This window comes from Biomphalaria glabrata, chromosome 14 (genome assembly GCF_947242115.1).
Source record: "Biomphalaria glabrata chromosome 14, xgBioGlab47.1, whole genome shotgun sequence".
In the NCBI taxonomy this organism is placed as follows: Eukaryota; Metazoa; Mollusca; class Gastropoda; family Planorbidae; genus Biomphalaria; species Biomphalaria glabrata.
This window is the reverse complement of record NC_074724.1, coordinates 11,971,204-11,985,608: the sequence shown is the minus strand read 5'-3', so window position 1 is coordinate 11,985,608 and position 14,405 is coordinate 11,971,204. Positions and strand designations below refer to the sequence as shown.

Sequence of the window (14,405 nt, the reverse complement as noted above, 5' to 3'; positions counted from 1 at the left end):
TTGAATAAATAGTTCCGTGATAAAAACAAAGAGAGTATATAAAGGGAAGTAACTTCTGAAACATTTACTTCAATATTACTATTTTTTTTAATTCAAATTTTGGAAAAGGAAAATTTATTTCTCTGTAAATAAAATAAACCAGAAAAAAGAAGTTTCCAGCAACTGCACATTTGTATTCGGAGGCAGACCCAAAGCCAGATGTTATTTCTATATATAGTAGAGTAACTGTGATAATAAAATATTTACTCATAACATCTTTGACACAATCGATTCCACTCTTCTGAGAGTGTCCCTATTGCTTAAGACAAGACCAGGGCTGAACTTAGTCTTAGGCAGAATAGGCAGCTGCCAAGGGTCCATTATCGTGGGAAGCGTGGTCGAGAGGCTGAGTACGCTTGAACTTGGCTTGGCTATCTATGAAGGGGGCTCGATGTTCGACTCCAGCAGAATTGTGTTTACTGAACGCATAAAGGCAGCACAGATACCCCCTGCCCCCAAGTAGCGCTATATAAAATCTTAAATTTTTTTTTTAATTGCTGTGGCCTCGAACAGAAAAAAAAATGTTGGAAAAAAAATGCAAATCTTGGATGAGCTCTCAAATATCAAAAGATGTATGTCTACTAGCTCAGCTCTAAATATCTATTTTAACTCATGGTTTATCCATGTGGGAAGAGTGGTCGAGAGGCCAAGTGCACTTGAACTTGGCTTGGCCTGGCTACCTAGATAGGGCTCGAGGTTCGACACCCGACTCGGGCAGAGTTATGTTAACTGAGCGCCTAAAACCAGCACGGAAAAACCAACCCTAACCCCAACCCTAAAACCTCCCCTCTCCCCCCACTGGTCCACAAATGAGATTGGACCAAAATCGCTCTGAGCATGCTATAAACATGAAAGCAATAATAATAATTTTGTAGATCTACTTGTTAGACTACCTGTATTAGAAGAACATTGTTTATTCCCATTGGTGAATATATCAAAAAGTTATTACGGGTCCGATGAATTAAAACGCAAATAAAAGCGCATAATATAAAGAGGTGCTTTACTTTATTTTAATTTAGTTTTTTTTTTATTTGGGGCCACCATATTCACTTCGCCTCGGGCCTCCGATTACTAAAAAAAATGAATAAATTGATTTATCAACTTCCACAAAGTAACACTTCAATCGAGGTTGTCCTATTTTTGATCGAACTGTTCTGTCTGAAAGAACTCTCTCCTGTGGGGCGCGTGGGGGGTAAGGAGCTCTCCAACATAGCCCACAGACCCCGGCATTTGGAAAGATGCAATGACGCCTCGAGGTAACACATACTCTGCTCGTGCAGTTATTTCTGAACCTAATTTAAATCATGCAGCCTGGATGTCCGCCAAAAACATTTTCCTATACACAATTTGATTCCACTCACATTTGGATACCATTCACTTTCACTAATCAATTTTCTTTTGAATATTCCCACAGGGATATATTTACATAGTAGGCTTGTTAGAACATCATTATTTATAATCAATTATATTAGAATAGATCCTACAATATTTTTTTTAAATACTCACACTGTAGGCAATTTCAATTTGCTTTGTTTATTAATCATTCACCATTATATTTTTTAGAAACGTTTACATATAATAATAATAATACAATAATTGATACTTTTCTAAATAAGAATCAGCAATGTTGTATTTTGAATGTATAAAGGAAAAAATACAATGACTTGAATTTTTGTAATTTTATTATACAATGTTGTATAGTGAACATACATGCCCTATTAAAAGATGAGTCTGTCGTTTTAGCTGTCGTGTTTGTGTTTGTAATGTTATTACAGCGCCTTGAGCCTACATTTTGTTTGTTAATAGCGCTATATAAATAAAATTATTATTTATTTATCAGTTCTATCTATGAAAGAATGCAAATTTAGTTTTGTTTAATTCTTTGAATCTACAATTTCTGTATCTATTTTAAAATTATGATACTAATAATTTGGCAAAAATCTAATGACTCCGAGATTAATGATGCGTCCAGCAGACTCCTTAGCGACTTACATATTTTGCCCTACTGATGCTGACAAAGTGGTTGTCCAGGGAGTTCTATTTAAGTTCTCTTTTGTTGTCTGCGCTTGTCTTCGGAAAAGTTTTTTTTTTTCTCAAGCGTGTGTCTCGTAAGCTTCGAGAGAGCTCTCGTAATTCTTTCAGAGGCCATCTGCTGCAAGCTGCTTTCCTCTATGTAAGGATAAAATAACTCCTCTAAACGTTATTCTTGATAGCGTTTCCTGTCACTTATACTAATGAAACTATTCGTTGAATTCATCAACATTGCCGAGACATGGACATTATATTTTTACCAGCAGCGGTTCGAAGCCAACGTGTGGAAAGTAACATTAGTTGATCAAACTACGTGACGTATGCCATTCCTGGTCTGCTTGTACCTTTGCTCAGCCAGCAATGTCTATGTAAAGACTTATGCCATTCCTGGTCTGCTTGTACCTCTACTCAGCCAGCAGTGTCTATGTAAAGTCTTATGCCATTCCTGGTCTGTTTTTACCTCTACTCAGCCAGCAATGTCTATGTAAAGACTTATGCCATTCCTGGTCTGTTTTTACCTCTGCTCAGCCAGCAGTGTCTATGTAAAGACTTATGCCATTCCTGGTCTGTTTTTACCTCTGCTCAGCCAGCAGTGTCTATGTAAAAGACACGCTCTGTAAAATTTTAAGCTTTAAGCTTTTTGTACTACATAACGGGACGTTTAAATTCATACACAAATAAACCAACTTATTCATTTTGACAAAACTTCTATCAACTCACTCGGACTGTCTGGTACAAAGTTTGCACATGTTATTTCTCCGTTCAAGATGAACACAAGTCTGTGCGAATCAGTTAAAAAAAAACAATTAGTAAATTAATTATAGCTAATTCATTATTTTGTTTGGTATCGATCAAGGGTAATAAACTGTACTTGTCAATTGTGGTGTATACGTTGAATTAAACTCCCCCCTCCCCCAAAAAATATTAAAATCAGAAGTTTCAAATTAAAAAAAATACCAAACCATCAAACATTACAATGATTCTAAAAGATAATGAAAGGATAAGCTTACAAGAGATAGAACCAAGACTACCTACACTCATATTCAATGTTACACATGTAGCAAAAATAAGATGTAAGATATTTTAATTGCTATACAAAAAGACATTCTACACTATTTTGGTCAAAATATACATGCATTTTACAGATTTATTTCATCAATATTTCTTGGCTATGAACACATAATACATAACAGGCTTTAAGAAACGTAAACAACATTGAAAAAAACAACAGTTGCAACAACATTTAAGTAAGAGTATTACATTTTCATGCTATTAAAATGGGAAAGAATTAAGGAGTGTTGTTAGTCCATCGTTGGTAAGTAGAACCAATCAGTAGTTTAACTAAATCAATGTAGGTGTAGTAAATCCTTGATGTGAAACTTGAACAGACCACGTGATTAAACAGAACCTAGTGTAAACATTATTAACAAATATACATAGATTGAACTTGAAAGTAGATTTAAGTAGCAACACGCTCTCACTGACTGCAAATACATGTCCTTTCTGTCTCTCCTTTCTCACCTAAACTCTTGTTCAACTGTCACGTGACTTCTATCTAAATTCATTATGACAGCTCATGTCATGGTTGTATCTGAACCTGTCAGCCAAGAAAAAAAACAACCTCTTCCTTTCCTCATCGTTTCCTTAGAAACACACTCCATAACAAGAAGCAACATAATTTGAAGACACATTCCAAAACCTACATAACAAACACAAAGGCAAAGGAAATATCTTATAGACTCATCTTTGGAATGACCCCAATTGAGAATCTAGTGCTTCTCCAGATCTCACCACATGACGATGTAAAGGTCTCTCAAGTAAATTCCATGCTGCAAATCGAATAAAAAGCTTCTAAGGTATGAGCTTGGAAAATTATTCTTTCTTGCTAAAGTGCCAAAAAATCTATCATGTAACTTTGAAATGGTAAACCTTATGAACACGTCCTTAATTCAGTACACCGTATAAACTAAAAGCTTCCTTTTTATAACTTAGCTTTTGCGAATTTAGATCTCCAATAGGAAGATTTGAAAATCATCTTTTTGAGGGGAATCGTCCGGCTGTAAATAATATACAAATTCAGAAAGGACATTAAAATTCTGAGCAAATTTATTCCAATTTATTATGAACAATGTAACATGCAAACACATTGCGGGAAGCGTGGTCAAGAGGCCAAGTACGCTTGAACTTGTCTTGGCATGGTTAATTTACTTCTTTGAAGGGTGCTCGAGGATCGAGCGCCTAAAGACAGCACGGAAAAACGTTTCATAGATACCCCATCAGTACCATTGGTCCACAAATACGATTTGACCATAGCGCTCTTAGCATTGCTATTTATACAAGCTATAATTATTATTTTTATTTCTCCGTGGAACTATAAGAAAAAAGTAAGTAATACATATTAATGTCCATAGTTTTGGTTTATATTTAGACTTTGATTAAAAGTGAATGATTGATACACGTTTTAAAAGGTTTTATGATGTATGTTGGATACTAATCAGAAATATAGTCACAAATGTAACACTTTACTTACTCAAGTGCTCTTTCAGACCTTGTGATCTGCAAGGCAGAGGGTGTAAAAGGTCATCTGTTTCTGTGGCCCAAGGTTAATGAGGGTGTCATGTGTTCAACACAAGACCAATCGCCTTTACTTTTCCTCAACTAATGTCAGGTACTCATTAGAGCTGGATGGAATCATGAATCTCCCTAATTAATGAGACGACCAGTAAATCCACTTTACAGTTTATTTTGTAATTGTACATAAACTTTGTAATATATTGCTGGTAATGTCAAACATTAACGATTTCTTCTCCTGCCCCCTCAAAACTCCGGGAGCTTGTTCTACGTCTCAGAAAGCTCTAGCTTCTAGATGAGCTACTTCTTAGACTGCATTTAAGTTTCTTTTATTCCGAAAAAAACAACTACTAAATAATTATTCTATTTTGTTATATATATAAAAAAAATTCTTACCGTGTTGCTTTATCCACACCAGTTTTTAAGTTGAATCGAGCGCGGTAAATAGTACGTGCTTTCAAAACCTCCAGTGGCGTAGCATCCATGGCGCGAAGGGGTTCAACGAAGCCATGGCCCACGACCATTTAGGGGCCCACACCCGATGGCGAAACAACCATGGGTCCAGGGCCCCTCTATGCAACATAAGCTCTAGTTTGGGGCCTCTATGAAATACTTCGGTGTTACATACAATATCTGGACCATATCTTAAACAGCTTAAGGCTTTTTATCTGTAAATACGACACTACATCGTGCGTAAAGGTTTCCTATCGCCTGGCTCCCATAACTAATAACCAATTGTGGCCTGCCCTACACTGAAATTTTGTAAAAAAAAATGGTTAAAAAAATTAGAAAGTTTCCTTAAAATATCCTAAACGTCATCTCAAACTTTAAATTAACTTCAAAACATTAACCTCCTTTTTTTTTCAGTCAACCAAACTCTAACATTAGTTTGTGGAAAGTAAACAAGTTTAGTCGTTGTGCTGGCCACGTTAACTCTCGTAAACCTTTTACCATAGAGTAGAATTCCCTTTTAATTATCTGCCCTTTATATAGAAAGTTCAGAAAGTACTACTCTAATTACTAAGAGAAAAATGTATATACTTTTTTAAAAAAGTAGTATTAGTCCAAAGAAGAAATGCTAATTGCCTTGAATTTCTAGATTGCAGCTAAATTAGGATAAAGAATAGACATTTCACTGACAATTGTATTTCTATGACAACTATTTGGTGAGATTAAAAAATACTTTTTTACGATTTTTAAAAACGGCTCTAACGATTTTATTAATAGATGTATATCCTTGGGAAAATAATTTCTATCTCGTTGACCATACTGGGAAAATTTAAGTTTGACCGTTATAATTTTTTTCAGAGTATTTAAAGAAAATAATTTAAATTAGGCTAGAGAACTAGAATCTATTTATCTTGAAAAAAAAAATCTACTATATCTACGATAGGAACACCAAGGATAGACTTACCATTGCTTACGTTCAGGTTTAATACAAAGGAGAAAGCTACATTTTTAACAGATCTGACTGTAATGTTCACAGACTTCAGAATGTATGTATCTGGAAACTCGAGTGTTATATAACTGGAAAACGTTTTTTCGTCGACACTAGAACCAGCAGCCACGTCGCCGGTGTTTCTTGTGATTTCTTCCACGATGTCATGAATCAAAATTCTGTAACTTATGTCATTGATCAGAATATCTCGACTCAATATCGGGTACGATCGAATACAAAAACCAACGTTTAGAGTCTTGTCTGAGATCTGTTTTACTGTTGGTTTACTGTCATCACAAAAATATGGTGCTCCTGAAAGAGAGTCGACATTTTATTTTCTTCCCAATGACTTCAATAATTAATTTACCACCAAATTTGTTTTAAAATTAATTATTGATATTTCGGCTATGTAATCTTAAAATTAAAAATCCTAAAGTATTACCTTATACATATACGTATTCAAATCTTACCTTCTTTTAATTTTAAGTTTAAAATGAATATCGCTGTTCTCCTTAAATAGTTTCTTATTCTAAACACATAAAACTTGATGTCATCTCTGGTTATATTTCTTAATGTCCAGGTTATATTATATTCATTGACGTCCTGCTTGATGTTCACAGAATATTTAAATGGGTCGAAATTAGGTCTAAACATTTTGTTAAAACCTACATTTTCTTCATGAATTATACTGTCTGACATCAAGCACATAGTGAACACAAGATCTTCTCCAATGGTTGTTAACAAAGTTATCTCTTGGTTTAAAGGTACACACAACGGTAAACTGTAACCTGACAAATTAAAATTTGTATTGATTAGTCTTTCTCTTTTCATAGATTTATTTAGTTAGTTATAATAAAAAAAATAGAAATTAGCACATTAACCAGTAAGGAAGACAAAGTGAAGTTCCCTTTCAGACCTTCCGATCTGTAGGGCAGATGATGTTATGGTCATCTGTTTCTTTTTGCCAACGGTTAACGAGCAGGGTGTCATGTAGCTAACACACCGACCAACCGCCTTTTGTTTCTTCAACTTTCCCATAAAATTCCGAAATTCAAAATCGCAGGTTTCAGATTTGAAACCAATGACCCCATGTTCGGAAGCCAATAGCTTAACTAGTGATCTACCGGGCTCCCCTGCACATGGACTATATGGTCACTTTTACTTGTATGAGTTTCATAACACATCTAGCAAGACAAAATACACATAAGAGCTTAACAAGTAATAAAGAGTTTTAATAATTTAGTAAATACCATTGTGCCTAGTACTGAATGTTAAATGGAATACTTCTGATCCAGCCAGTAATGTAAATGTTTCTTGTTTTCCCAGAAACTGTGCACAATTTTGAAAATAGACTTTAATCAGATATTCACTGGCCAACTTGTTTGGTACAATCTCAATACTGTATGGTTTGGACATGATGCTGGGTATTAAAAGAGGTAGCCCTGTTTTGACTAATCTGTAGACAATTGCTGATGTATCATTGGTACAGTAATTTTCGGGGAGTATTATCAATCGTGAAGGATCTTAAAAAAACAAATTATAAGAAATAAACAATTAAGTTATAAATTTAAAACAAGCAAAATTATTTTAAAAAACTTTTTAAAAAGTTTCTATTAAGTGTCGTTGCATCAATTTGTTTTGAATAGTGATGTAATTAAATTAGTAATTGATCTACATTAACAATCATAAATCTTTGCCATTAGAAATATTTTTACCAATTGCTTTAGTTTAGCGTAATTTCATGCTTTTAACTTTCTCACTTCGCTATGACCCTATCACTTGTCTGAAACAATTGGAAAGCCAGATAGAGTCAGTTGATATAAGTTTTGTAAAAACAAATCATTGTTTTCAGAATACATTTTTCTATAGAGATTAAATTTGTTTGCCGTAAAAATGTCTGAGTGTCGATAAAATATTATATAAAGCTTTTTTACTCTCATTTTAAATATCTAGCTATTTGACTTTCTTGATCGACATAACATAAAACAATGGACCAGCTTCTCTCTGCTAAGAACAGAGGCTGACAAGGAAAAGCGGAGGGATTTGATTACATAAACTGTTCCTGGACATCTACGACGACATCCATATGACAGATGATGTTGATGATGTTGGAGTTTTACAATAGGTCTTACCTTTTAGAATAATATCAACTATTTCATCCGTTGAAGTTTTCTGATTAGACGTGACACTTACAGAGTAGTTGCCGAAGTCTTCCTCTTGAATTATGCATTTAGAAAGTTCTATAAACCAGAGTACTTCAGTTAATTGTGTAGACTCAACTCTCCAATTAACATCTTCGTTGTCTTGACTCGTATTATTCGTAGTAGACTTTGTTACAATCACTGAAGTAATCTCTGGATAAGCCAACACTTTGAAACGAATAGAGACTGTATCATAGACATTGGCTTTAATTTGTTTATCTTTGAATGGGCAGATAATTGCAGGCTCTGTTAGAGTAAATAAGCAATTTATTTTAAAAATATGTTTTTACAAAGCTTATATCAAGCAACCAACTTACTCTATCTTTATGTCTGTCTTTCTGACTGTCAGTCTAGTAATTCATATGGAACTCGCCAACTGTTCCTACACAATATGCTAGACACTTTACAAATTATTACAGCTTTCTAAAGCAATCTACTAAAATGTGTCATTTCTGTTTTTATATTGTAGCTACCCATCATCTAAAATCTAGGCTGTGTTACGACTTATGAAGAGGGAACTTTTGAAAAAAACAACTAGTTTTACCAAATTTTAACCAATGGAACTACATAAAGAAACCTTCCACTAGAATTGTTGAAGGGATAAGTTAGTAATTGAGAATATTGTTTAGAACAGTGGTGGGCAACCTTTTTCCATCGAGGGCCACATTTAAACAATTTTGGGAATGGGAGGCCGCATATATGTATATGAAATATGTACTTACAAATCAGAAGAATTCGCTTGTAATTCTTATTTATACTGTTTTTATACAATTACATGTCATTTGTTTTCACTCCCACTTGAGGAATTACTTCATCCATTTCTGAAACAAATTTTACGAAAAAAATATTTTTCTATAGTGTTTTTACATCACACCATTTCATCCCAAAGGTACAGTTGTAACTTAATGTGAAGTATTGAACTGTTTAAAGTCGTGCACAATGTTCTGGAACTGTGGAACTAGCTTACTAGTTGTTGTCCTCGTGACTGCCAGTCAGCATCGACCTGTGATTACACTTGTTTATTTTTTTAAACAAGAGAAAATTATTTGTTCACGGATGTATGTGGACACAAGTACTGTAAAAGTTTAACAGCAAAGTTTTTTTAAGTGTGGAAATACAGCTTCTGGCACCTAACCCTCCCCCCCCCCCCAAAAAAAAAAAAAAAAAAAAAAAACTTCTCTTTTAAGTCGTAATGTGCTAGGAAGTATATGTCCTGTGGAGCTGAATCAGCTTCTGTACCAAATGGTGAAATAAGGGTATTGAAAATTGGTTTCAAACTCTTGACGTCTTGATATTTGCTTTCGAATTCATAATCAAGGAATCCAAATAAGTCTTGTACCTTTCAGCCGTTTCACTAGAAATGGTTTCATCTTTCAACAAAGGAAAATGACTAAACCTGTTTTCACTTGCTTGCCTTGAGAAATGGAAAAGCTTTGTTTGAAAAGATTTAACATGCAGATACATTTCATGTGGAAACAACGCAATGCAATATTCCATATGCAAAAAAGGGAAGCCAGTCTTCCACTCTTCATTAGAAATATTAGCCACAGTCAGTGTCCAACGGATACTACTTTGTTCCAAAATCTTTTAAGTCCCTTAGCTCTGATAGGTTTGATCAATGATGTAATTTGTTCAATACTATGTTTGATATTCAATGCAGATTAGCGCAAACTTTCCCGTTAAGAGTTTATGGTGGGATATTGTTCAATTTAACTCAGTCAAAGCATGGGCTCCACCAGTTTTTATACTTGCCATCTTTTTCCAAGCCAACCCAACACTTTCAACACAGTTCTTCCTAACATTGAATAAATACTAGCCTCAGTTTTGGAATATTGCCAATAAGAATAATCTTCGTTTACTTTAAAATTTTGTTAATGACATGTAGAGACAATGTTTTTTTTAGCTTCTTCCTCATAAGTGATAAGAATCAGAACTTTCTAAAGTTTATATAAATATTTAGAAGTATTTATTTTAAAATATATTTGCTTTTTTATATGTATAACCTTTGGGAGACATCTGATTTCTTTAGGTGTCCGCGGGTCGCATAAAAGACTGCGGCGGACCGCATGTGGCCCGCCGGTCGTAATTTGCCCACCACTGGTTTATAATAAAGAAAAAGAAAAGAAAGCGAGTTCAAGTGGTCTCGTTTCGAGGGATTGAACAGTCAGCCAGTTAGGTTTGTATTTATAGTATTAATGGAACTTTCTGATAGTTAAATCTCTTATAAAAGTGTTTAAAGTAGTTTTTTTTTAAATACCCTGTGCCTCAAATGTATCCTTACGCATATGAATCGCTTTAGACTAAAATAAAATACCTAGGTCATTTTCCCTTAGTCTCGCAATATTGTAGAGTTTTTCTAAAAATTTTAATTAGGAGCTTATCAAAGAAAGAATTAAAAACAAGTTACCATTTTTCAAAGTAATGTCTTGAAACTTTGATGTCGTAATGCTACCATTGTCAAAGACTTTACACTCCAGAGCCGAAAGTCTATTCACTGGTTCAATAGTGAAAGTTAATGTCATTTCTCTCTTGTAATTTTTCGGATTATAGTATTTTTCGCTTAATACAAGATTCTCACATCGATTTATTATTTGAATGAGTCTTGGGTAGTTACTTCCAACACAGACTAGTTCGGCAGTATAATAGTGGTAGTGAAACAATTTCATTTTGGAAAATATAACTTCATTTTTAGAGTCTGTGAATTAAAAAAATATGAGACAGTTAGTTAATTGTGTACACATTAAAAAATTAAATCCAGACTGAAAATGCAGAGAGATAATTATTTCTGAAATAACGAACATAAGGACCTTAAGGTGGACTCAGTCAAGAAGTATTAAGCTTCATGTTAACTGTACTTTTGTGATTCTATTAATTAATTGATATTTTCAATAGCGTGAAATCAATATTTTTACGAGTTTCACTTCGAGAAGGAAAGTATTTAATTTCCAAAACGATTAATTCTGCTATTTCTTGATCGAAACAAAAATCAGTTAAATTTGTGTCCTGGGATTTAACTTCCAATATAAAAGTGAATATGAAAGTAATGTTGTTGTTTTTTTCTTGACAATCAGTTGTATTGCCGATTTTATATTTTTGAAGGACAATAATAAATATGATATTTTAGCTTCTGCAGCCAATCGACGTCCAAGATTCGCAAGCATATAAGAATATGGCTGTGATTTTAGTGGCATGGGCAATACCTTTCTCTTGGACGCTGACTGCAGATCTAGAGAAGAGGATTCCAGCAATTAAAATTTAGATGCTACAGAATTATTAGTTTTGTTGGTACAATCGAAAAAGCTTAAAATTCGATTTTAAAGAACTAAAAACAAATGTACACCGTCCACACCAGAAAAGTATATATTTATAAATATCCGCCATTTAGGGGGATTCATTAAATTAGTTCCTGGACTGCAAGAAGGTTTTAAAACTATATAGATGTTGTTTTTTTTAATTTAAAAGATGCTTTGTTGTAAAATAAAATGGTCGATAGAGTAAGACCATCTCATCCGTAAGATTGGTCTTAAATTACATAATTTTAAGTATATCTTTAAAAAATACATGTAACAGAATAGTACTATTCTTCTTCTTTCTCTAGCCAGCTTTTTTTCTACTGAGCTGTGAGCTCTTTTGCAGAGTGTGCCAAGGAAAAATAGTGTGCTATTTTCTTCAGTTGTTCAGCACTGCCGTACAGGGTGTTGATTATGTTAATAAAAGTATAACATCAATCGTAAATAATGTTATTGTCAAACTTAAACAAATAAAAACTATTACCTGCGGGTACAATAAAGAGACTGCCCTCATACATGATGCGATCACTCATTAGAACCAATGACCACTCTGTGTAGTCACTAGATGCCAGATTATTGATCCGTACATCAAGATATTGAAAATAGGTGGCAGAAGGTCTCCACACATGGAACACATTTTCCCTTGTTTCATTCTTGTAGTTCTGTAAAGTTACTTTTGTAATGTTAGCGTTCAAGATCCAAAAACATATAGAAACATTCACTGAGCTCTGATGTCTTTGTACAAAAACTTTATTTTGTAAATGTCTCTGACAAGTTTGAATTTCTTTCAGATAGAAAATATATACAATATTTGTTCCCTAACTGTGTACATTAATAGATAAATAGTGTAGTATTGAAAAGTAAAAATAAAATACAAGTATTATTCGGTAAAGTTTGCGAAATAAAAAGATCTAGTAAAATATTATAATATGCAGTTTTCTCCCTTATGTAAGCTATCTTTTAAAGTATATATTTTGTTAGTTTATTTGTAGGTCTATTTGGAAGCGATTCTCCCACAGACACGTCTATGACATAACAGTGGACATTATTCTTTCATTTTTTTTCATTTTGGATAGAATTTTAGATGTTTTATTCCGTTATCATCGCTTTCTCATATAGCATGTAGATCTGTTATTGCCTTTGGGCCTTTTTTTACGGCGCTGTAGGATCAAAACTATAGTTCAGATGATAACCGATAGTTAACAAGGATGTCATCACCATCACAACCAGGGCCGGCCCTAAATATTACGGAGCCCTGTGCGAAACGGACTGCGCGGGACATAGTCTGGGCAGGGATAAGATAATAAGTGAAATTTAAAATTTTGTATTAGACAATTAGGCTTTAAACTTTTATTAAATGAAAGTTGACAATGTCTTTTTTCTTATCGCGCGTAGGATTGTGGTTTTCCATTTTGAATGACACCCCAAAATGACAATGTCGTCTTTTTTTTCTGGAGAGTTTTTTTTTTTTAGGTTTTCAGGAGATTTTAATAATTTCAGGACATTTTCAGAACTTTTTCGTATTTTTCGATTTCACAAGATTTCCAGGAGCTCCTGGAAAATCGCGAGAACCTTGTTATAAGAAATAATGGTTTAATATAATAATTTACACCTAGAATTAGCGCGGGGTCTATGACAGTTTGAGGCCCACTTTGCCCGCATAGGTTGCAACCATCAACCGTCAACCGCCTCAACTAATTTGAGGTACCCATTATAGCTGTATGAATTCAGGAGCTTCCTAAAAAAAATCCCGAAATTTACTTTTATTTATTTATACTCAAAAAAAGAAAGTTATAAAGTTGATCAATGTCACCCCCCCCCACATCAAAATAAAAAAAAAAGCTTAAAGAGCCATAATAACTACTCAAAATTCGCCAAAATCTAACAAAAATAGTAAAATCAATATACTTAGAGACATTCCAGGGAAATTGATTTTAAAGAAAAGTCTGAATAGGACACAAAACAATTCAACATAATTTTAAACAATAAGAAATCGAAAAAGCGTACGAGAATTATACGTTTTGGTTCCTTATGCTTGGACACAGAATCATCAGACAGTTCTCATTTGAGTTTTGAAAAGGAACCAACTACGTATTTGTATACGATACTGTGTTCCGTGAGACCTGAATAGGTGTATAATGAAGTATTTGAGTAATTAACTAGTAGGCCTATAGGTAAAGTAATTGTATAAAAATGCAGAAAAAAAGATTTTATTACTAAGGTTTTATTACAAGATCAATCAATTATTGATGTCCTATATACTGTGTCAGAGAGGTACTGCGGTGCCTGAAAGCAAGCAGATGTTTTGTCGCCTACAACCTATATATGCGAAGTAGGATTTTCTTATTTCTTCTTATGTTGAAATAAAGTCAACGTGTTGAACAAGGCCGCGCCACATATAGGAATGTATTTTATCAATATTGTGCAGGATATTATCAAGAGGTTATACTCTTGAACGATATAATACCATTAAAGTTATTATATCACATGTTTAATACATCAATGTCCGTATTTAGATATATTTTTTAAATTTTCTATAAAGAGTACAAATAAATTTAGAATTTCTTTTTAGGCCCAAAGGCCTTTGCCGAAGACAAAAGCGGAAGAAGAAAATAATAACTTAAATAGAACCCCCCCCCCCAACAGACAACGGTTTTGCCTGCATCTAATGTAGAAAAATATGCAGGTCGTGATTGGGTTTATGTAGTTATGTGAAACACTGAACTCATTCTTCAGCTTCAAAATCGAAGACTGTCATTCTTGAGAGTTTTGATTTTTTATAAGTTAAGAAAAGATAAAATATTACACTTATTCTAACAATAAACTAGAATGATT

General features: G+C 33.7%; 1 protein-coding gene across 1 annotated transcript; it reads right to left on the bottom strand.

Annotated features, from left to right (window-relative positions):
- Positions 1 to 2,280: 2,280 nt before the first annotated feature.
- Positions 2,281 to 12,357, bottom strand: LOC106050851 (uncharacterized). The gene is made up of 7 exons (XM_056009502.1): positions 12,055 to 12,357; positions 10,688 to 10,975; positions 8,212 to 8,526; positions 7,330 to 7,602; positions 6,550 to 6,867; positions 6,056 to 6,391; positions 2,281 to 3,899 (listed from the first exon to the last, which is right to left on the bottom strand). Exons 1-7 carry the CDS (start codon positions 12,101 to 12,103, stop codon positions 3,811 to 3,813), a joined length of 1,668 nt encoding a protein of 555 aa, XP_055865477.1. The 5' UTR covers positions 12,104 to 12,357; the 3' UTR covers positions 2,281 to 3,810.
- Positions 12,358 to 14,405: the final 2,048 nt, after the last annotated feature.